The 24,475-nt window shown below is 42.5% G+C and overlaps 1 protein-coding gene across 3 annotated transcripts in view; it reads left to right on the top strand.

Annotated features, from left to right (window-relative positions):
• Positions 1-178: 178 nt before the first annotated feature.
• Positions 179-24,475, top strand: part of EFCC1 (EF-hand and coiled-coil domain containing 1) — a 56,424-nt gene continuing 32,127 nt past the window's right edge. For all 3 annotated transcript variants that reach the window (XM_068420009.1, XM_068420008.1, XM_068420010.1), the window contains exons 1-2: positions 179-880; positions 2,174-2,580. In XM_068420009.1, coding sequence (XP_068276110.1) covers positions 179-880; positions 2,174-2,580 — 1,109 coding nt within the window. The remainder of the gene's footprint in view (positions 881-2,173; positions 2,581-24,475) is intronic.

Genomic DNA, 24,475 nt, shown 5'->3' with positions numbered 1-24,475 from the left:
ACACCGGGGCCCCCGGCGCGGCGGGAGGCGGCGGCAGCCCCCGGCGCCCCTCTCCGCCCCCGGGCCACCGCCCCGCCCCGCCCGCGGGCGCCGGGGCCGAGCGGGGCGGGCTGCGAGGCGGGGCGGGGGCGCAGCATGGTGGGGGAGCGCGGCCGGCGCGGCGGGGCAGGCGGGCGCGATGGAGCCGCCTGAGGGCTGGGACCCGTACGGGCGGCCGGCGCGGCGGACGCAGTGGCTGGTGAGCGCCCTGGCCTACCACTACGGGCTGGACCGCGGCGTGGAGAACGAGATCGTGGTGCTGGCCACCGGGCTGGACCAGTACCTGCAGGAGATCTTCCACCACCTGGACTGCGCCGGGGCGGGCAGGATCCCCGGCGAGGACTTCCGGACGCTGTGCCAGGTGCTGGGGCTGGAGGAGGAGGCGGCGGAGGCGGCGGCCGACCCCGAGGAGTGCGCGGGGCTGTGGGAGGGCCTGGCGGCCGAGCTCACCTTCCGCCAGTTCCACGCCCGGCTCTGCGGCTACTTCAGCACCAAGGCGGGCAGCGCTGCGCGCCGCGCCGTGCCGCGCCTGCCGCTCGGCCGGGAGAGCGAGCACATCGAGACGCAGATCCGGCTGCGCAGCCCCCGCCGCCGCCGCCGCAGGGAGCCGGCCGGGCCCGGCGCGGCGGGGCGGCCCGGCGGCGGGCGGGAGGCGGCGGCGGCGGAGCGGCGGCGGCCGGCGGGGCCCTGCTCGCGGGAGTGCTACGAGGAGATCGTGGCGCTGGAGCAGGCCGAGGACCGCATCGCCAAGCTGGAGGAGGAGAACGGCAGCCTGCGGGAGCTGGTGGAGGACATGCGGGCCGCCCTGCAGAGCAGCGACGCGCGGTGCCTGGCGCTGCAGGTGAGCGCGGCCCCGCCCGCGGCCCCGGCCCTCCCGGGAGCGGGGCCGGGAGAGGTGCCGCGCTCGGAAAGCTGTTGGCAGCGACCGCTCCGGCCCCAGAGCGGTTTATAAAGGCAGTGCGGTGTAGAGCCGGGTTGCCCTGACATCTTCGGCATTAGCTTTTTAGCAAAGTTTGGTTACAGATAGTCTGTGAGGAGAAATGTTATATATATAAAATAGAAGGGATGCGCTGAGTACCACCCTGCTAAGATTGTAGAAGACACCAGTTTAACAAACCTAAGCCTATACTGATGCTTTTGCTATTGCACACACAGTCAGTCATACACCAGTTGCGCACCGTTGTGGGTTTTTTTCCAAAGTAAGGAAGAACTTTTGGATTCTCACCTGCACAAGCACATGCAGTGACTCAGAAATGCCCGAGCGCTTTGCCTCAGAAACATTAGAAGTGTGTTTTCTTCAGAGCATGGTCATGAGGGTTCAGAGTTGGAGCCAGTTCTGCAGACGGGCTGATGAATAGCCTCTGGCTCCTCTGCAGAGCCCCATTAATTCTGGGGCTGGTTTCTGTTTCTGCTGTTTTGGCTCAAGCGAATCACATCCATACTTAACAGCAGTTAAACTACTCTGGCATGAAATAGCATAGAACAGGCAAAGCACTGAAGGGATGCGTTCACCGGTTGCTCTGGCAGGTCTGACCAGGTCGGATTTAATGGTAACGCAACACTCGCAGAGCTCTGCTCCATGCGACACTGCCATTTGGCATTAGCTGGCTGTCCATCTGCACAAGGCCCAGCACAGCAGGTGAAAGCCACTTCTACCATTTTCATTTGAAAAGTGACAGGGAGTCAGGAGCAAACACAAAGTCACCAGTCAAAGGCCCCAGAAGGAATCAGAAAAGGGACAAAGATTAGAGGTCCAGGACACCACCAGCTGCTCTCTGTTCACTTCTACTGAACATGACTTAAAAAATATAACTAGAAATATTTTTTTCAGAATAATACTTGCCTTTTGAGGACAGGCTAAAGTAATTAAAGCTGTACAGAAACTTGTGCAATAACCTAACTTTCCTCTTTAATGAGTAGTTTTAGAATTGTAGACATGTATTTAAAAACTACTTTCCAGAGATTGTTTCCTTGTCTATTTTGCAAAGGTAAGTAGCTTATTAGCTGCTGATCAACTCTATGTCATTCAAAAAAAACCAAACAAAAACCAATCCAGCCATTTTCTGTCTTGATTAAAATGTCACTTGCTTTAAAACATCAATTTCTCCCTGCTTTCTGCTCCTGTTCATTATAGGTAGGACTGCGGAAAAGCCACGCTAACCATAAGGAAGAGGGGACCTGTTTTATAGGGAGTAAGAGACAGTTAACGCAGAACCATTCCCAGACCAAGTGCCTTCAAAGTGTCCTGAAGGAAGTGGAACTCATCCGGAGCTCCAGGGATGGGCAAATTGAAGAAGCCATTAGGTTCAATCAAGAGTTGGAAAGGGAGCTGAAGAGCTCTCAGGAAGCTCTGGTCAGTCTGGAAGACTGCAACCGTAACCTGAAGAGGGAACAAGCAGAGATGAGGAAGAAGGTTGAAGAGGCGAGACACGCTGTCCTGAACAGTCTTGGGAAGGTGAAGGAGCTGGAGGTGAAAGCTAACGAAGTGCCACATCTGCAAATATACATTCAGCAGCTAGAATCAGAACTGCAGCACTGTAGGTAAGTGTGAGTCCGTCAAAAAATGCCTACAAAATCACAGTATTGGAACACAGCTTGAAAAATCTCTGGTTGTAGCTTATTAAATGTCTCCAAATAATATTCTAAAATATAGCCAGAGGGCAATTAGAAGCTACGTATCAATTTCCTTGGTAGGGATCCATAACAGAGGTGGGCCCGTTCAGTGGAAGGTAGGTCAAAGTAAGGATGCTGATCTACAGGGAGCTGAAGCTACTCCTCAAACACACAGCAACAGGACTCAGCGTAGTAATACTTCAAGAAAGCCTCAAAAGAAATTGCTGACATTCAGAATCCATTTGCAACACACTTATTTTTTCACCTTAACTAACACCAGTTCAGATGTTTCCTGCCAGCTAAGTCACATGTACAAAGCCAGCTGTGATCAGGTGGCTGATAACTCCATTTCTCATGAAAGCTGTTCAACTTGTCATATGAATTGGAGAAAAACACACAAGGGCAACTTCTGGCCAGCAGTTTTCAACTCTGCTGTGACTTTTATCATTTCTTCACTGACAGAGTATGTCGTACTCCAGAAGAGAAAAGTTAAAACACTTTCCTAAAATCACACAATAATATAGTGGGAGTCTAGTGAGAGTCTCAAACAAAAAATACATCATCCAACTAAACCCCACTTTTGTAATAGCACAGATAAATGTTTCCAAAACTTAGAAAGTTGGTCACAAATTTAATAGTTCACTGCTTTTGTTGGTTTTAGACCAAACTTGGACTCACTGATGGTTATTAAGTGCTAGGCAATTCTGTCCAAGTTTCAAATTGACCTATGGAATAAAGTGTTTATATTTTTACTGATCCAAAGTAAAGCTAATATTTAATATTTTTTTTCCTAACTGTACTAAAACTGTATTTTAGTACATTGTCTATTCTGAACTCCTGGTCTCTTCCTAAACTTACACTTCCTCTGCTTATAAGAAGAATTGGTAGTGAGTTATTTGTAGCATCATAGCTATTGTACTGTTTTATGAAGTGAGGAAATTCTAAAAATAATCATTTTATCCGGTGTCTTGCTGTAAGCATTGTGTGTGCTAATACCTGTGTGGCTGCAGAAGATAAAAGCATTTATTTAAAAAATCTATAGGATGTTATAAACACTGTGAGGGCACATAATGTCCCAGATGATTGTCATTTACAGGGATATCTGGAAGAATGATACAGCTCTTAGTGCTGAGAGAGATCACACTACTTGTCTAGTCTATCAAGTTCTCCCTGGCACGAGCACCAAAGACTGAAGATGAGTTCTTGTCCTGCAGAATTGCTTTCCAAAGTATGACAAAGCATAAAAAGTCACTTTTAAACAGGTAGAGATGAACTAGTTAAAGACAGTAAGAAATGTCAGCTGGGCCCTGCAGAGAAGGAACTTTATGGGTTACATCAAAATAAATAGCGTGAGTTTAAGGATGTAAGTTTTATGTTCTTTGTAAGATAATCTTCATCTGTAGTATTTATTTTAAAATTGCACGTGAATTTAAAGTGAATGTAAAGCTCAGGGATGGTGCTAGACTGACCATTTGGAAACAACACCCCTTTTTTTAGCCCCACAGCACGTTTAGCGCAGGACCAGGCCAGCTTCCACGTGCAAGACCCTTTAATGGATCTCAGGCCTGTGTTAGCCCTAAAGCACTGTCCGTGGAACACGGCTCTTGGCTTTGACCACTTGATGATGATTATCACTTTCATGCTTGTGGTCTCATTCCACACTTCCACAGCGTATGGAACACCATAATTCCACATATTCCAGTGTGGCACAGAGATGCCCAAACTGGCAGAAGTTAAGCAGTAACTGGTAAGTTAAGCAGTGCAGAGCTCCGTGTTACTGGGATTAAAGAGCTTAACACTAGCATGGCTATCTCTACGCTGTGCGGCCACTAGCCTCATAGCTTGTCCCGCTCACTTTACTTGCTTACACTGGCACTACAGATGGCAGAAACTACTTCTGCTCCGAGAGAATCCTCCTCTCCTGTTGTGCAGGAGTCCAAAACCCACGGGCGTAGTTCAGGTAAGGTGCTAGGAAGGTGCACGTTGAGGGGAAGGTGGTGAGTGTAGAGATGGAGGGACAGCTGCTATATCCTGCAGAGTTCTCAGACTGTCGACTGGCAAGTGTGTTACTTGTAATGTTATTTAAGTCAGTACTCCAGTGAGCAGCTTTCTCCATTTCCAAGTACCACAAAAAGTGTGTGAGCATGTAAGCAGGATCTAGGTTTGGCCAGAATTCATGCTGCAAGGCAGCAGTGGAGAGAAATGCGTGGGGATTTGAGCATACTGCAGAAAGCATTTAAGACTGCAGGTACATCTCCTGAGAATTCACCTTAACTGGCTTGGTAAGCCACTATTTCGCTCCAGCCAAAGTCCCATTTCTTCCAGAGAGGATCATATTCTAGAATGAGACCAGTCTATGAGCTTTACATGCTGCTCCTATTTATACTTTTGTATTTAGAAAAATATAGTAAAGAAAACTATTTCTTCTTTTAGGTTCAGATTTTCAAAGCTCTTTAACCTTCTAAATCCCACTTCTAGACCTTCATCTTATACCAACTTGCTATCATTTAGACCTGGAATCACAACAATGACCTTAAATTATGATCCCTAACTCAGGAAACAACATAGTTTGCATCTATTCAGGAAAGTATCTGTCTATGTTTAGCTCGCACCCAGGGCTAAACAATAAACAGTTTTTCTCTCACCCAACCAAGGAAGGGAATTGGGAAAAGGAGGGAGACTTGTGGATTAAAGTTAAACAGATTTAGTAAAGAAACCAATATCAATAACAACACAAACCACCATAAATTATACTTAGCTACAGAGCACTGGCAAGTTGCTCCAGGAATAGCAATCGTTGAGAATGCAAAAGAGAGAGAAGAGAGGAGAGCAAAAAGAGCCCCCTCCTCCCCAGCAAGCTTTGCCTTTCCTAGGGGACTTGATGTCAATGACACAGCACACAGCTGTGGGCCAGCCTGGGGCAGCTGTCCAGGTTTAACTGCTAATGGCCTGGTCACCATGGCTGGCCACAACCTGAAACCAAATCCCAATGAAATCAGGACAGTGTTTCAGTACCTGCAAGTGATTAAATGTTTTCCTAAATTGAGGTACCTAATTACAGTTGCCTTTTCTGCCCACAGATTCATATTGCAAATTCAATGCAAAATATTGCTATCAACATCTCTGGTACATGTTTGCTAACTGAAGTTTGCCTGACTTAGAAACTTTTTCTGAGTACACAGGTTCCTGTATCAGGGTTGAAACGTCCCTTATCACATTATTAAGTTTCTAAGCCAAACTAGTTACCAAATAGTTTATAGATACTTCTTAAGAGGCACACCCTGTTCTTCCTACACTGGGTGCATGTGTTGGAGGTTTGTCCCCTTTCTCCACTGTTAGAAATTTGTACTGTCTTTTATTTTTTAATCCCTGTCAATTTAATGAGTCAGCTCAGATACTTTAAAGGTAAATTTCAAGAAATTCCTTACTGAAAAGCATGAGTTAAATTCATTTCAGAGGCAAATGATGTCACAACAAATTGTTTATCATTGGTATTGTATCAAAAATGCGTAATTCACAATATCAGAATATGGAAGAGTTTAGGAAGTTATGCAAGTCCCATTTTTCATGCAGTGCTGCCCAGAGAGTTATTCTCATTTTGTCCTGGTGCACTTGATTTCATTTTCCCAGGTATAGGACTTTTCATTTGTTATTACTGAAGCTCAGCTTTTCAATTTTTGGACTACTCTTCCAGTTTCTCAAGATGGTATTGGGAGTAACCTCCAAATTGCTGTCATTCCCTCCCAGCCTGGTGTCAGTTGCAAAGTTAGAAGCCTAAGTGAGCATACTGGCTATGTCCCAGGACAGATTCTGGTGACCTCCCCTTGATACACTCTATCCGAGAGCAGATCATTAACAGCTATTCCCTAAACTCATTTTTTTTTTCCAGTAAGTTTTGCTCTAGCTGAAGGTAACACCATCCATGTATTCTAATATAGTCCTATGATATATAAGTATTGTTTATAAGAATGCCACATATAAAAATGTAACTACAATAAAAACGTCCCATCTACTGCTTCTCTTTATCCATTCAGCCATTTTCCCTGTCAGGGAAGGAAATTAGATTGGTTTGATGTGAATTGTTCTTGCCAAATATAAGTTGGCTCTGTTTTCTATACTACATTGTAGGTGGCTTAGAAGTTGCTGACTTTATTAAGTTTACAGATTTTTTTTCTCTTTAATAGCATTGGAGGTAATAACAGAATTTAACCACCTTTTTTTGATCTCAGCGTAACAAATAAAAAGGGGGTTCATTTAGAATTGAAATAGACTTCATAATGGAGATGCTCACAGAGTTTTCATGTTGCTGTGCTAGCCAGCAGCACAGTAATTACATAGGTTAGTGAAAGGGGTCGTAAAATACCAAAAATGCTTCCCATATGCATGGTCTGTCTCCCAAATTATTTAATTATCCTTCAGCATTTATATGTGTTAATGAGTAGGAATCCTTTTTACATGGAATGCAGAGGCTTGCTTCATCCCCTCATAGTCTCTTATAAGTACGAAGATGGAGGCCTCTAGCATAATTTCCTCCATTCATTTCTTTCATTGTCACCAGCATTAATTTTTCTAAAAAAGTCATGCTTTAGGTTATCCTATATTCAAAGTAGTTCAATTTTTCTTTTCTTTTAGGAGACAGTGTCCAGATATTTTCAATAATTTCTCAGTTAATTTACTCTATAAAATATTACAAGATGGACCAAACAGATCCAAATCTGGAACACGAGAGGAATATGGAAATATTCCTAACTGATCTAGAGTTGGCTCTGTTAGGTGAAGAAAGAAAAGCTCTAGGAAGGAAACACTAATCCACAAAAGAAGGTGTATGTAGTAGGTTATTTCCAATCAGAATGATAATGCACGTTTTATATTTAGGCATTCTAGAACTCTTCTATTTAAAAAATTAGACATTAAATAAAGAAAATCTGGACAACTTTCTGCTGGACTAGTGTCATCAGTATCAGCTACTTGCTGGTTGTAAGGTGAGGTGCATCTTGACAATTTATTTCAGATGGCACAAAATTTGCATGGAGACTGGGTGTATGTGTGCTGGATTACACCAAAGACTGACTAGAACTGCAGCCCACGGGTATGTCCTTGGAGAGGACAGCGACAGGCAGGGAGCAGCGACTGATGGCACTCAGTGAGAACAACGACAGTCGGGGAACTGAGCTCATGGAGGGTAAAATAAAATGTTACTTTGCAGAGCCTCATCTGCAAGAGCACATCAAGCAGATTGTTGTAGATGAACTGGTGTAATTTTATTTTCTAATTCTGCTTATACCTAATATTTTCTTCTACTTAAGACTGTAAGACGTTATATATTACGTAGAAGTCTGCCCAAAAGCCCAGAACTGTAAGTTTTTCAAGAAGTTAACAGTAACAGGTAAATATGTTCCCATCATATGAAGCTTAGACCACACATGTCTCTAGTCATAGAAAAATCACAAGCTAAACAAGCAAATCACATTACTACTCATCTGAAACACTTTAAAGGAGTATTTTGATTTCACAAAAAGGATGACATTATGGTCAGTAATGACAGTATGGTCAGAGAACAGTACAGGGCAATTTAAACACCTTAACTTGGCATTGAAGGAGATGTATAGCATCTCTTTCCACGGAAGGGCAGGTTTTATTTCAGATGCAAGAAGTGTCTTGCATTTTTTTTATCATTACTACTTGCTTCCCATAATAATAGCAAAACCTTGACTTCAAATCTATTCAAGTGCGTTTATCCACAAGGAATCTTGTACTTAGGTGCTAATTCTGACACTGGAACTGTAGCCATGCTCTCGCCTTTTTCAGCGCTGGGCTCTTAGTTACACAGCGTTTATTCCTGGGAGGCTTGCCCTGGTCTCTCACTCAATCCTCCTTTTCATCTGACTTGCCTTATTTGCTGTGTTGGGAGTAAATCACCGAGCACAATGGCAGTGTCACACACGGACACAGCCCACTGGCTGGGGCGGACATGCTTTCGCCGTGTCCCAGGCTTCCTCCCACAGCTCCGAGCAGGCTCCACTTGTTGAACCCGCTGTAGCCATCACGTAGCAGCCCCCCTCGCCCACCCCTTCCTGGGGATGGAGAGATTAAAGTGTGCTACAAGCCCTGCTGTAGCCAGCAGTACCAGGAAGATAGTTCAAGCCAAAGGAGTTAGTTTTGTCATCTCTTACACAGTACCTGACACACAGAGCTGCCTTTTCAAGCCGTCTCCTGCCCTTCTGTGCGCAATTTGCATCATCCTAACCCCTCCTATACCAGAGAGATGATTTTTTTCCCTAGAAGGTGTGCAGGCAGTGTTTCTGCAGGTAGTCCTGGAAATTCAGCCAGCAGCTTGGTGGACCCCCCCAGTGACAGCCGTGCACCTCCCTCCTTCATCTGGCTGCCCTGCCAAGCTGCATCACACCTCTCTGACTTTATAGTCTTTCCCCAATTGAACAGACACCTTTTACTGCCCAAACTTTCTAGGTAATGCAACGTATTATCTATTTTGTCTTATTCCAGCAAAAATCAAAGGTTAATTTCATACACAAAGTTAACTAATTTAAAGAAAAAACCTACTTCCTCCACCCTTTCAGATCATTTCCTAAGACTGGACTCGCCATTGAGGCTACGCCACTTTGAAGCACGCCTCCCAGAACAAAGTCACTTTCTCGCTGTCATTGCAAGAACCAAAATCAAACAGAAATGGTCCTAGCTCATACACAGCCCTCAGTTGCAACCCTCTGGATTACTCGGTGAGCTCCTGTGCAGCACCTTTCCGTATCACATATTAGCAGCATGTCACTTTCTACCATAAAGGCTTCCTGGGTACCTTCTGCCTGGTGGGCCTAGCTCAGCGGTGTAGGACATCACTGCCATGTACTGCTGTTGTGCTCCATTTACAGACCTTGGAATTGCATTAACCTTCACGTCACCCATCTGGCAGATCCTGACAGTTCAGGTCCCACTGTGTGCAGATACAAGTGCAGCAAACTCAGTGCATTGGGGTTACTCTGGGAATGGAGCTGTCAGCTTGACAAGACTGGGATCTATGCATCTCTCTTGACCTAAAAGCCAACTAACGTCAGTGTAAGAAAGCTGCATAAAAAGGACAAAGGCAAGTGTAGAGTCCTGCACCTCGGGAGGAATAACCCCATGCACCAGTACAGGTTGGGGGCTGATCTACTGGAGAGCAGCTCTGCAGAGAAGGACCTGGGAGTTCTGGGGGACAAGAAGTTCCCCATGAGCCAACAATGTGCCCTTGGGGCCAGGAAGGCCAATGGTGTCCTGGGGTGCATGAGGAAGAGTGTGGCCAGCAGGTCAAGGGAGGTTATCCTGCCCCTCTACACTGCCCTGGTGAGGCCACACCTGGAGTACTGTGTCCAGTTCTGGGCTCCCCAGTTCAAGAAAGATAAAGAATTACTGGAGAGAGTCCAGCAAAGGGATACAAAGATGATCAGAGGGCTGGAGCATCTCTCTTATGAGGAGAGGCTGAGGGAGCTGGGGCTGTTCAGCTTGGAGAAGAGAAGACTGAGGGGGGGATCTTATCAATGCTTACAGATACCTTAGGGGTGGGTGTCAAGAGGAGGGGGCCAGACTCTTCTCACTGGTACCCATTGACAGGATAAGGGGCAATGGGCACAAGCTGAAACATGGGAAGTTCCATCTGAATATGAGGAGGAACTTCTTTACTGTGAGGGTGCCAGAGCCCTGGCACAGGCTGCCCACGGAGGGTGGGGAGTCTCCTTCTCTGGAGATATTCAAACCCCGCCTGGACACAACCCTGTGCAATGTGCTCTGGGTGACCCTGCTTTGGCGGGGGGTTGGACTAGATGCTCTCCAGAGGGCCCTTCCAACCCTTAACCATTCTGTGAACTGTTATTTATTACGAAGGAAAACGCATCTGCAAGCCAAACGTTTGTAGCCTCCTGTCACAAGGTGTTACAGCTCATGAGGAGCCTCACTGGTGAGCCACAGAGGACCGTTACGTGTTGCCTACAGTCACACACGTGGCCTCTCATTTGTTTCTTAGGCAAACCTGACAAGTTTGTAGCTGCTCCTATGCAAAAGAGCGCCTGCGGGAAAGGGTGCTTGCCAGAGCACTCCAGTTCCCCCACCTCACTACAAGGTCTCTGCGTGACCAGGTCCCACTGTGCTGCGCTCTCCTCCTACACACGTGTGATCACACCTGTTGAATTCATTAGGAGCATTCCTTTGCTTATAGAAGTAACGAGACCATAACTGGGCAATTAATCTTTTACTGAATGGAAGTCTGCCAGACCTCCCTAGTAGATGCTTTGAGGAGCCAGCAGTATTTTTAAAATTTACTTTTTCTTCAGGTCAGTTTTGTAAGACACAGTAGTAATATATAACCTCAAAGTGCCACCTGTGGCTTAAACTTGGGGCTTCTACGTTTACCTCCCTGGATGTCAGATACTGACAAAAATCTGAAGTAAAAACACCAGGGGTGAGATCCTGAGAGGACCAGAGCATTGACAAGTGCTTCAGTCAGGTTTAGTCACTTAAACACACATTTAGTATAAAGTACTTGATGACTCCACTGAGCCCCTCCAGAGATAAAATGAAAATAGATCAACCAACCATATCTCCAGTGGGTTTAGTGCGTGTCATTTTTGCTGTCAATTCACATAAGTTACTTTGAAATTCAAACACTGCTGATCACCTACTCTGAGGCACAAGCAGAGAATTCTGCATCCTTTTCAGCTTTTTATTCTGCTGGAAGAATAAAAAGGGAAGGAATTTTATTTTTATTTTTTCTTTTCTACATAACACTTGAAAATTACTTGAGGAGAGGAGAAGTTCCACTAAAGCAATAAGCAGCAATTATTTACTCTTTGCTCCTCATCTCACTTTCCTTCAGGATACAAAATAGACAAAGTATATTGTAAGATAGATGCTGACAACCCAAGTTTTCAAACAGATTAAACTAATTTGTTATGCTAAAATAGTCTGCTCTCAGAATATGGAAGGATTAATGACCTGCAGGGGAGGAGGCCTTGTCTCTTGTATACATCCCAAAACTGACAATGATATGAGTGAAGTCACCCTAGAATAGTTCAAGGGAAATTTACATATGTTATGCTAAAAAAACAAAAACAAAACCAAAACAAAACTCAACAAAAAGCCTTTTTCATTTATGCACCCAATAAAAGCATGGAATCATGAAATCTGGCCATGCTAGAGGGACCAACCCCCTCAAACCTGGCCTTTGATTTGCAAGAAATATGTTCTGTTTCAGCAGCTTGCTTCAACCAGTTGTCTATTGGAGTTAGCAATCCAGAGAAAGAAATCAGTCTAGCCTTTCAAGAGATGCACAGGCCACCATTCTATTTCTTCATTAACTTAAATTCTCAAAGAGCTCCTCTACGTAATATAAATACTAAATTATCTGGAGACCTGGGGAAATATCTAGAAAGTACAATTAGTTGACTCCACGACTTCACTGGGAACTTGCCATAGTGCAAACCCACAGCCAAGCTAAGTTCTTAAACCCCATCCTTGGGATAGCCCAGGCAAGATCAAAAGATTTTAAATACCATCACGTTACTTGGGACGCTGCCAGGGATGCTCACATAGAGGTAGATAGTCAATCTGTATTTAAAACTGCCAAGACTCTAAGCAGCTTGGAGGATGAGCTAATAAACATCACCAAGGTTAGGAAACAGTACAGGCAATTGCTGTATTTTCAATGGCATGAGACAGTTATTTAGCAGTACTGCAAATATTTACTGCAGTTTGTTCTGTTTACCAGTCTTCTCACTGTAGTCACAACTTCTGTTGTATCCCTGGCCACGTTTACTGTACTGTTCCCTTCATTCTCCAGGACATTTATTCAACTTTCTCAGCACCTTGTCTGCCTGCTTAGCAGAATGATTAAAATCCAGACTGATATTTGCCTCTGTAGTGCTTGGCTTAGGGCATTCTCTTTGTGATACTCAGCATATTTCCTCTATTTGCCAGGCAATCTGAATCTCAACTATTAAGAACTGTAGCCAGTGAAACCACCTAAGAAAAATGCTGCCCTCAAACTAGAAAAAAATCTAGAAAGGAATGTCCTGCACTAGAAGTAAACCTTTGATTAAATGCATCTTATAATTTCACATTCTGAGATAATCCCAAACTGGAAACTCAACACAGACTGAGATTTTTGGGGGAAAGAGGGGAAGAAGAAGAGCAGGAGGATCAGCTGGTCAAAGTATTTGCTTCAGTCCATTATAGAGAAGAGATATTTCCACAATTCCACATGTGGAACCTCTCTGTGTGCTCAAGTCAAGCGACCTGGAAGTTGTAAGATACATCAAGAGGCTGGCTGTAGTTAGAGAGATGATTCTTCACCTATGACAAAAGGAGTTTTTAGACATTTTTATAGCTTTTCATAATGCCCCTCTGAAAATCTGACAAATTCTGATAAAAATGAAGATATATGTGTCCTTGAAGGATCACAAAGTTACAGCTCAGCTTCAAAGACTGAAAATGTAAAAAGCATGGAATGAAGCTTGATCGTTACTGCAGATACCTGTATCCCAGGGTGCTGTCTGTATTCTGTTTGCCAACGCCATTTCACACAGGAATGTACTTTATGGAAAATAAATGATTGGACAATAAATGGCAAATGTAAGCTTTGAGCATGATGCATCTTTAGAGATTTACTTTTGTATAACAAGTAACTTCAGCCTTCACAGCATCATTCCTAAAACCACTTGAAAAATAAAGTGCAGAGGCTGTGCTTGACTCTGTGTTGCAGTCCCTCCTTGTTTGTGGGAAAAAATGTTCTCTGAAGGGTGCCTGAGCTTCAAGTGCTAATTGCCATCAAATCACACATCATCCATTTCAAGACAAGAGGTGCCAAGTGTTAGGAATCAGATTAGAGTGGAAAGACCCCAAACCTTTCAGTAAATCTACAGAATAAAATCAGGCCCTGTGCTTTGTTTTGTGAAGAGTCTCTTTTCATAGCAAAACGTCTCAGGGAAGGTTCCTGATGTCACATTAATCATAACGCTGAAAAATCTGGTATTCACAGCACATCTGCTCTGCTTTTGTTCTCTGTACTTGACCCCATCACATGTCCTTGGCATTAGTTCACGTAACATAAAAGTATCTGGAACTGCATGTGGTGAGGTCAGCCAAGGTTAAAGCAGAACGTGAGGTTTAAGCTGAGCTCCCAGTATAGCATTTTCACACTCCTAGTAGGTCTATGCAGTACTGTGCTTGCAGAAAATTACACAAGGCAGAAATATGAGCAAGCAAAGCAAAGCCAATGCTTATGAAAATTGTAGCAAAGTAGGTCATGCTATCCATTTCTGTGTCAGCATATATCCAAAGGGGGGGTTTCCAACAGTATACATGCAACTGGGGGTACACCAGTGTTTCATTGTGCATCAATGCGCTGGCTCCCACTGAGCCCACTCTGGAGCTGAGGGCAGCGTCGCTGCATCAGCAGGACATTGGAGCACCCCAAATCTCTGAGTTCTGCAGAGCAGCACAGCACAAACACCAGCTCTTTGGAATCAATTCAACTGATTTTACACTGCACAACATAGGCATAGCCTTAAAAGCACAGGTCTAATAGATACTCCCTACTGCAGAGCAAAGAGACATCAAGGGGGCTGTTTATGGTGGCTTAATTTGGTGGCCTGACAGAACAGGCATGAACGAGGTAAACAGACAGACCACTCTCACCTACAGCAACTGCTCTGATTTAAGTTAGACCCAGGCAAAGTACTCAGGCTGAATAGTTCATCCTCCAAAAATACAGCTTGGAAACAGTTTAAACTAGTTGCATATTTAGGTTACATCAGGCAAGATTTCACATAGACAAAAAAAAAGGAAAAGCAGAAAAAATGTCTTATATTTGGATGTTTTCTTGCTGGAGTGTTTTGTTTTTTCCTGTCTGAATGACATTAAATCAGTGTAGCTAAATCGAATTTCAAAATACCATTTTAAGACATAGAAATTAAACCAAAATGAAATATTTCATTTCATGCTGAAGAGGCAGTTTCCTTAGATTCAAAGCTTTTTTTCCCCAGATTCCTAACTCAACCAAGCAAAAAAAAAAGAGAAAAGAAAATATTTGAACCACTATAAGCAAAAGTTAGGAGAGAAGCTGGTCCTTAATCTGAAAGATCTGTGTATCCATTAGTGAATGTACATAGCTACACTTGCTACTTATCTCCCTCTCCTGTTGTTACCTACCTGCTTTGCTCTCTTTGGTTTGGGGTTTTTTGTTCATCATGATTTACAGGTTCCAAATGGTGCTTCAAATGCATTTAAAAATAGGAAACTTTAAAAAGTAACTAAATTTAAAGCTTTTTAGGTAAATGCTATGCAGTACATGAATGAACTAGGCTCTGAATTGACAGCAAATAATCATGATTAAAGATCTAAAATCTTGAGAGTTTCGAGGTGTTCAGACCTGTACTTTTATATAAATCAGAGAAACTTGTCAAGCCCTAAGGCTTGGCACTTGTTGTGAAGTACTAATAGTCATTTATACTTAAAATGCAGTTCTCCAACCTTATCAGTTAAGGCTCTGCTTCTGCAAACAGCACTGTCTTGCATCAAACAAGTCTTTTCTTCTAGTTAGGATACAGGTTACTTATAATCTAAATTACCTCTTTATTAAATGATGTTCTTTTTAGAACAGAAGGTTATTAATGCTGGAAAGGTAGCAATTATTTCTTCCTCCTCCAAGCAAAGTGAGCTTTTCTGTGGCAAGCACCCATGGAGTAGCTAAATTAATGGAGCTTTGTTCCGTGAACGAGCACGACACACGGTACAGAAGTCACCAGGAAGCAATTGATGCTTTCCTGCCTCATGCCCTCAAGCTGAAACATTAATTCTATTAGTCTGCGTTTACCTGTCATTATATACAGGAAACAAACAACAAATAACCCCAAAACAAAGAGTGACTCCACAGGCATAGCCCACAAAAGACACCCTGAGCCCTCCCGTTTATCTAGTCAGTCCCGGGAAGGCAGAGCTGAACCAGCAATTTCTGCCCTTCCTGTGGCTCTATAAAGAAATAAAAGGCCGTGGTGAACGGGAGCGGGGAAAGAAAGAGCAGTTCTGCTCATTACCGTGAAAAAGGAGCTGTCAAAGTGTCACCTTCTTTCATCCTTCCTGCCTTGCCAGCCTTTTTTGGGCCCAGGGAATGGAAGTTTAAACAGAATGAATGATGAAACTGCACAGGCTGTACAAAACAAAGCAAGAGGCTGTTGGTAAAAGGGGGGCCCAGGCGAAGGCAGCGGACAGCCCTCAGCTGTTGGTTTCCTTGGCTTCATTATGACATAGGCTGGTGCTTGCACAGCCATGGTGGGAAGACAGAGCCCCTTCCTTTGGCATCTATGAACACAGCCTGTAGGGTTCCTGCATACACAAAACGGACTGTACGGAGTGGATATTTATCTTTGGTCAGAGGGAACAGGATTCGCAGGATGACCAGTGCAAGGAAGACCTGAACTGTCCTCAGTCAGGCTTCAGAAAGGGTCACAGCACTGGTTCAAAGTAAAGTTCTAATACTGGCAACAAGAATGGCTAATTTTAATTAAGTTCTGTGTTGGAGTGAGAATGGTATAACAGCTCACAAGAGGCGAGATGAGCGTGGAGAGCTGTTGATATACAGAAAGAAAACCATGTACTGTATTGTTTGTAAAAGCAGGCTTATGATTATCCATCAATTCAACATGCAGAGGCCTGAGGTCACTTTTGGATGTTTATTACTTTTCGTGAAGCAAAGCAAATCAATGCTTTTGAATGTTTGTTTTGTGTTTTAACCAAGCTTAAAATAAAGCAACTTTTCAAAGACAAAAATCCTCCCAGGACCCTGGGAACATACGCTGCTTTGCCATGCTTACAAAAATGCTATATTTCTTTCCATCACTTTATAAATGGAACTGTAAAACCATGGTCTGGCCCAGAATAGAATATACAAAGTGCCAGGTCAGAGGCGAGTGCTATAAAACAGGTGTGAAAAAGTTTATGTGGCTTAGATTGTGTATCCTTAAGCTTAAAGGGCTTTTTTTCCTCCCTTGATTAAACAAATGCATATTGCATGCATTGTTAATGTACTTAGGGGATTATATGCATTTTACATTTTAAAAGATTAATTTGTGTTAAAAGAAAGGGTATCCTGTCATACGTTAAAATCCATGATCTATCAAGATGTTTCTATCTCATTAAAAACACTGCAGAAGATACCATAGTTCAGAGGTGAGTCTGGATTAATCTCTGGAGTTAAGAACCATAAAGTTCCACCTCAGTAATCTGATCCGTGTCTCAACTAAAAGGGCATTTGCATCACAAAGCTTGGATTCAGATCAGAATATCCACTGTCGGAGGGGAGGCTGGATACAGAACTTCAGGCTTTATCCTAATTCTAACCATGACTGGTACTCTGCCCTTGGTTGGTACTTGAAAATGTGGTTTGCTTGGTCTGTATTTTAGTTGGAGAAATATGCTTTGTACCACATGGTAAGGAAAGCTACAATAATGTGATGATCATTTGATTTTTAGAGAAAATAACGAAAATAAAAATTAAAAAATTACTCAGTTAGTGAAGATGTTAAAAACCAGGATCAACTGTGAAGGATTGCAGAATGATCTTATGGTACTGAGTGACTGGATGATGGCATGTGACACCATGTTAATGAAAAGTGATGTACTTTGGGGGAAACAAAAAAAACCCCAACCCCAAACAGTTCCAGCTTCAGTGGAACAGATACAGTGATGGACTCGGAGCGTACTATAACTGCTCAGGAATTATATCTTCGAGTTTTGTAATACTAGGAACGTATCTGTTCAGTTGCTGAGTTACAGTGAGGAAAGCAAATACAATATTAAAGTTTATTATGAAAGGAATAGAGAACAATGCAAAGAAAATTATGCACATTCATAGAACACCTGTGTCAGAAAAAGGAAATCATGATCCTTCCACCTAAAACACAATAAAACTGGAAAAGGCATAGAAAAGGCAACAAGCGTGAAGAAAAGGCATGGAAACTATTTTAGCCGCCTCCAGATGTGGAAAAGAGATAGCTGAGAAAAGATGTGAAAAAGGTCTATAAAATTTTCATTGAGATCAAGCAGATGAAAAGGGAAGAACTGTTCAGTCTCTTCCAATGCAAGAACTACGAGTCGTCAACATGAAAGCAGGAGGCAGGTTCAAAGCAGACAAAAAAAGTGGTTCTTGCACAGCAGGTAAAGCAAGGTGTGTAGTACCTTCCTGCTTAGCTTAATGAAAGGTTACGTGGATTAAGAAAGCAACTCAAATACCAATTTAAAAACAAAAACAAAAAAAAACAACAAACGCTTAGCAGATGTTGAATAGAAAGGTGACGTCTCTACCTGAGTCACCAGGCAAATCTACACACGTACTGCAGAGGGAAAGGCCAGGGAAGGACTAGGGATGCAATAGAGTACGCAACTATCAGGGGGAATGCAGGTATAAGTATTCTCTTTGAACTTTTAATATACATAAAATACAAAATATAGTTCGATTTTAGGAGTGTCTCTAACATCACCTTGTCTTCATCTGCAGGAATCCTAGGTTATCGCTCTAAGAATCAAGCTTACCTCACACACCTACAATTTAAGAGAGCCCATGCTCTGAGCTTAGCCCTGACTCAGACTTAAGACCGGGGCTTTGGAAGAATCATTGACGTTTTTCCTTCACATCAATTTCCCCATCTAAAATATGAAGATTATAACGATCACAGAAGTGGGCAGCTATTACCCACATTAGTTAATGGTTGTACAGTTACCTTTAAGGTAGCAAAAGATGAACGACAAGCTTACAGATGCTGTTTAATTCTTTGTGCATCTAAATGAGAGGTGGTTGCTGCAAAATATCACTGATACCTGGAGATTAACAGGATTTAAAATAGATGAACTATCACTCTGGTAAGAAGAATTTCTGAGTTACAGTGCTAAATATTATAGCTAGAATTTTGGAAGATCTCTAAACCCTCTTATTTCAGAGTGAGAGCCAAACTCTCTCAGCTTTAGACAAACCTTTCCCCCGTTAGCAACCCATCACAGGATTTCTTGCACACTCCTCATAAGCATCTGCTTGTGGGACATAACGAGTAGGGTACAGGATTAGACAGCTGAAGAGTCCAACCAAAAACTAGTATGACAAAACCCTGCACAAGTCCCTGTCTTTAGGTCACGCTTTCACATCCTAGACTTTGCTTGACGGCTGCCTATTGTCCAGCCCCAAATCACTTCATTCATTGCCATTCAAATCACCGAAGTTCCCCGCTGAGCTGGAAACCAGCACACGCTATTCAGCGTAGACGTCAGGTTTTGTGTAAGAGACAGCCACACCAATATTGCAAAGATCCTTTTTATCCCTTCATGCCTACAGCAAAATTTAATCTGAAAAGCTGGGCTTAGGGTTTCTGACATGCTGGCACAGCAAATGTCTTCCTACAGAATTGAAAAAGACCATTTGTAAGAGTGTTGGCCCAGCAGTTATCAACACAGGCTGAGAGCTGGGGGCAAGCAGAGCATTTTCAAAATGCTGTATGTTTATCAGAAATAAAATACGTACTTGAACATTTACATTTATTTGGCCTTCATGCTGCTTGCAGCTGTCTGTCATGGATGTATGCTGGTATTTCTCTGTTCACATTTTCTCACTTCCCTCCAAGTTGCTTGTTATGTGCATATATGTGCAATATTAGAGCCCTGTTCAATAATTTAGAGGGCTGTGTGATACCTTACATTCACCATGAACACGCAAGTCCCTCACCTGTATCTGCCCATAAATGCACGTCTAACTTGGTTTCTCACACTCTGTTGGGGCTCTCAGGGAGAGAAAATGGTGTTCTATAACCCTGGAAAGAAGGATTTTTCTCGTTTCTAGTCCAGGTAGTCCTGAGATAGAAATACAACATTATATATCATTGAAAAAAGGAACGAAGAGGTTCTAAAACATATTAATGGGGAATCCTCTTTTCCTTTAAAACTCCTGCAAGAGCATCAGAATAGCCTGACTATACAAATGGAAAAGCATCAGACTGAGACAGCTGTCCTGTAAAACACAAAGCTTAAATAGATTACATGAAACAAAATATTAAATATATGGCACACACATTCAGACCACTTGCATTATGCACTGAACATTCATGAGCAAAGCAGTCATTGCAAACTTACAGACAGCATTCCTTAGGGATGCAGAGAATTTGATTTTAAACAGTACTGCTGCTCCCACAGCAATAGGCTTTTATTAATGAATATACTACGACCACTCAAACTGTCCTATTAGACTGATTTCAACCATTGTAATAATTCATGTCAGCAGAATAACAACTATTCTGTTTTAGATGGTAAGATGAGAAAGTAACTTTGTGTAAGAGATCTTATTACTTTGTTCTGTGCAAATGTGGCCAAGGACTTACGTATGTTTTGAACTCTGACATTAACCTTTGTTATTTCAGAAATCTATTATAGAGGTTACTGTCTACTTGCCAGAACCAAAGATAGAAAATACAGGCCGTATCCTGAATATTTTAGTCCTAGATAATGTATATGTGATAAAGGAGCATCATGAAATTACCTGTTTAGATTACCCAAAAGAAAAATTTCATTTAAAATCTATTCACATTGGTGTATGTCTTGGAGAAAACTGCATGCTATGAATTCTAGGGAACTCCATCATGAATATCAAATACAGACAATTTGAAAAGCAAACAATAATTTAAAAGGGTCACGCTTGGACGAGATGATCACTGTAGGTCCCTTCCAACTGACCTATTCTATTCTACAAGGAGAATTCATCACTTTTGTAAACACTGCATTGTAGTTTTCCCCTTCAGGAAATTTAATTTTTAAAAATAAACCACGTTTCATCAGATTACAAAGTTGCAGGTCAAATCCCCACAAAGTTTTCCTTTATGGATTGGTTTGTGCTTTTAACTTGGGGAACTTTTTTCCATTGTTATAGGTGCTATGCTGTCAAATACGTATAAATACGTAACAGCATTGTGCTGCTCTACTAAAATATATAGATTTTTTTAGTAGGTTTTATAAATGATGCTAAAATCTCTCTCTAGAGCACATTTCAATTGGTCACAGACCCACAGGGAATGAAAAAGCTTTTAATTAAAATAACCTACATTTGGATTCCAGAGTCATTGCTCAGGCAATGAACCCCTGCACTAGATGAGATGGGTTTGATGACAGTTTGAGATCTGTATCTGCCACATGTAAGTTTTTATTTTGGTTTTATACGTCTTGTAGAAGAAAAGTCAAATACGTTGCCTCAAAATGGTGTTACTTTGATTTCAGCATTTCTTACAGAGGGTTAGAGAATCTCTTTGAGAACATCAGGTATAGTTTGGAGAGGTGCTAATCACCCCTGGGTCCTGCTGATAACTTGCAGTCCACTGACAGGAGAAAGGAGGAGTAAATCTCACCTCTCTGTCAGCCGCATCAGCCATATGAAGTGAGGCGATCCAAATGGTTCCACAGAAGATGCAGCTGCTAGAGGCGGTACGATCATTATGCTTGTTATTTAAAAATAAACAAGCAAAACCTAAAAATTGTAGAGAGGTACAGGCACTGCATCTCTGGAAGGTTTTTAAGGAGTAGGAAGTGAGTATCTTTCAAGCTGGCATCTCATGAATGTGTTAAGATTTTTCATCTTACATTTTCTTCTGTAATAACAGTGACGTGAGAAGTGGGTAACAAGAGAAGCACTGAACAGGGCAGCACTATAACTATAGTTCAAAATCCAATTTTCCTCATAGAAACCAGCAAAACCTGTCAACTAATCCCACCCTTGGAAAAAGGCTATTCTGCAGGCACAACCCCATCTGATTGGAAATAGTAAACACGATTTCTTTCTTAAATCCTCTACGAGACCTTTGGGGCCTTCTGATGCCCTGTACATAAGCATAATCTGGTTTTATTATACTGCAAGATGCAGGGGTGGTCTGTCTACTCAGCAGGAATTACTGTCAGCTCTTTGTCTACTGCTGTGGAGTCCCTTAAAGTAATAGGCTCTAACCCACGCCGGGCTCGCCTTTCAGTGTGCAAAGAGAGCCAATATTGAGAGAAAATGGGCACTCTGCACAGTTTAACCACAACATAATTCTCAATGGGGAGGAATAACACTGTCAAAATTAATGATATGGTTCTGTGAAATTGTGAAACTGTTTAAATACTCAGATAAGCTTTTACATGTCTATAAGGGTAAGCTTTTATAAGTCCATTAAAACACCACAGAAGTCCATACGCACAATCTATGCATGGAAATATTCAAAATGTTGGTTTTTGAAACGTGGAAAAAGATTGCTCTAGACTGGCTCTGTGTCTGCGTTTCTTTTTTGAAGCATCCAGTATAGCTCCCTGTCAGAGACGGGACAGTGGACAAGATGAAGCTCTAAGCATAGCTGGGTTGTTCCTAAGTTCTTATCTTCTTATGTCCATTTAAAGATCAATACATTCTTGTGAGCCTTACATATTGTTGGGATTTCTGTAAGTTGTTACCTTCAGAAAACTGTCTTTGCTATTCTAGAATGCAATAAAAACCGGACCAAGGTGAATGTCATGTCATTCTAGGGTTCTCTGTAAACATCTGATCACTCAATTTAACTTTCACACAAGCTTGTATCTGCTTAATGGACACGACAGTGGGCAAACAAAGACACATTTGCTGTGGATGTGTTCACAAATACTCTAAATGTACAAGTTTAGGGAGTGGTGACATCACCTTACAGTCGTGTCTCTGGGTTTAGAATTGTACAGGGAAATCCTCAGTCCCTCTGCAACTTAGGCTTTTTTTTTTTTTTTACATAGGTGATGTAAAATACAGGGAAACAATACATTTCTTTGAAGTAGTAGCACTACCAGAATGGAGGTAAAACCCTATTTGATCTCCCAGGTTTTGAGCCAAAAGAATATGACAGCAGCAGAATTCCATTACAATTTCCTAAGCACAGAGGTATCAGTTGCCCCTTTGAGTTATCAAGGAAGTCACACTGATGTTAGCATGAGCAAGTCACATAAATCCTGTCCCCACCAGTCACACACATCCCTCAGACTGGGATGTGCTGGCACAACCTCACTATTTCATGAGCAACAGTATCAGTGTGGACTCTCTTCCCTGGTTTTGAAAAGAAATACAGTTAGTTGCAGAAGTAACAGATCCCAAAATTTCAGATGTGATGGGTATGGCTCTGCTGAGTTACTAGATATGTACTGGGGAGGTAAGATACGGTGAACGATATTCCAGTTGTCTCCATCTGTAAACATGGGTCAGTCCCAATCACCAGTACAACATGCACAAAGCAGACACATTAAACAAGCAGCTCTTCTTTTAACAGCCCGGCTATCGCTCCTACATCCAGGTGTCATTTGCAACAGGGAAGTTACAATACACATTCAACTCAATAAAAGTAGACTGTCAATGTCAAATTGCACATGGCCAGAGAAAAACCGTTTCCTAGAATCTTGTATGGTCTAGGTTGGAAAACACAGCAATTGAAACATTTCCACAGAATCAGATTGCCTGGACCTGATGAAAAGGCTGCGTACAAGCACCTCTTTTGAAATAAAGGCAGGCATTGAAGTTCTGCCGTAGGTCAAGGTTTTGCTAAGCCCTTTACTAAACAGTAATGATACACTCTGAAGTAACCTTTGATCCTGCATGGCCCAAGAACTGAAGCAAACACTGGTCTTAAGGAATACTGGGAACTTGTATGCGTCCCATCATGTCTCTCCTACACTGCTATGGACCCAAGAGCCTAAATTCCCATTATTCTGATAAGTGTATTTAAATAATTTTTAAAGGAGCCGCCAGAAACCTCACCACAAGATACTCTCTGTCATCACTGGTATAGACACCTGAAGGCTGCTTGAGGCAGTTGCGCATGACATGGTTTTAAAGTCACCTGAAACAGATCTGCATGTGATATATCCTTTCTTTCTGTTAGTAATGATGTGTATGGGTTTTAACTAGAGGTCTGGGAATGATCTGGCATTTTAAACAAATGCTTCTGCTAGAAAATGAAATTTATGCACCAGTTGGGTTTTTTCACCAGCTTAGACCCTTCATCAAATCTGGAGCCTGTCACTTCTCAAACAAGCATTAGTAGTGGCCTTTACATCTGAAACTAAGGTCATTTCTATTCCCAGTAGGACGGAGACCTGAAAATAAGCAGTATTTATCCTAAATATCCCAGTTCTGGCCAGGATAAATGCAATTCAATGAGCCTTTGCTAATGCAAACCAGACTTCTGCGTGCTCATGGGATGCTGTCATTAATCCTTCAAGGACATAAATGTACAGCTGGCTTAGTTTACTGCCAGCATCTTTTTTTAATGACCCTCCAGATATATGATGTTTAATATACCCATGCCCTGTTTCGAGGAATTTACCATCAAAAATGCAGGCAGAGCACATTAAATCCTACCTTTAGCTGTTACTGCCAGCCTAATCACTACAGTGTATAAAAATTCACTCATGGAGGATTGTAAGAGTCTCAGGTACTGAACAATACAACACACAACAGAGCGGCAGACAATCACGTAATGAAAGACTGTTGTAAGTTCCTTCAAGTAATAAGTACAATCAAGATCATTTTAAGAACCATACCTGATGGTTTGAGGGGGAAGGGGTGTCTACTGAGGAATTTCAGGCTTAATGATACAACAGTGTTGCGCTTTGCACAGACTATATTGACTTTTGTTTCCCCATTTAGTCGTTTAAAGCATCTGCAGAAAACAAAACCAAGCCAAATCTACATTCACTACAAAGAGGTACAATGGTTTTTTAGTCTGTTGTCTCAGATGAAACGGTATCTTTAGATTCTGTGTGA

This window comes from Nyctibius grandis, chromosome 29 (assembly GCF_013368605.1).
Source record: "Nyctibius grandis isolate bNycGra1 chromosome 29, bNycGra1.pri, whole genome shotgun sequence".
In the NCBI taxonomy this organism is placed as follows: domain Eukaryota; kingdom Metazoa; phylum Chordata; class Aves; order Nyctibiiformes; family Nyctibiidae; genus Nyctibius; species Nyctibius grandis.
This window is presented reverse-complemented; position numbering and strand designations above follow the sequence as displayed.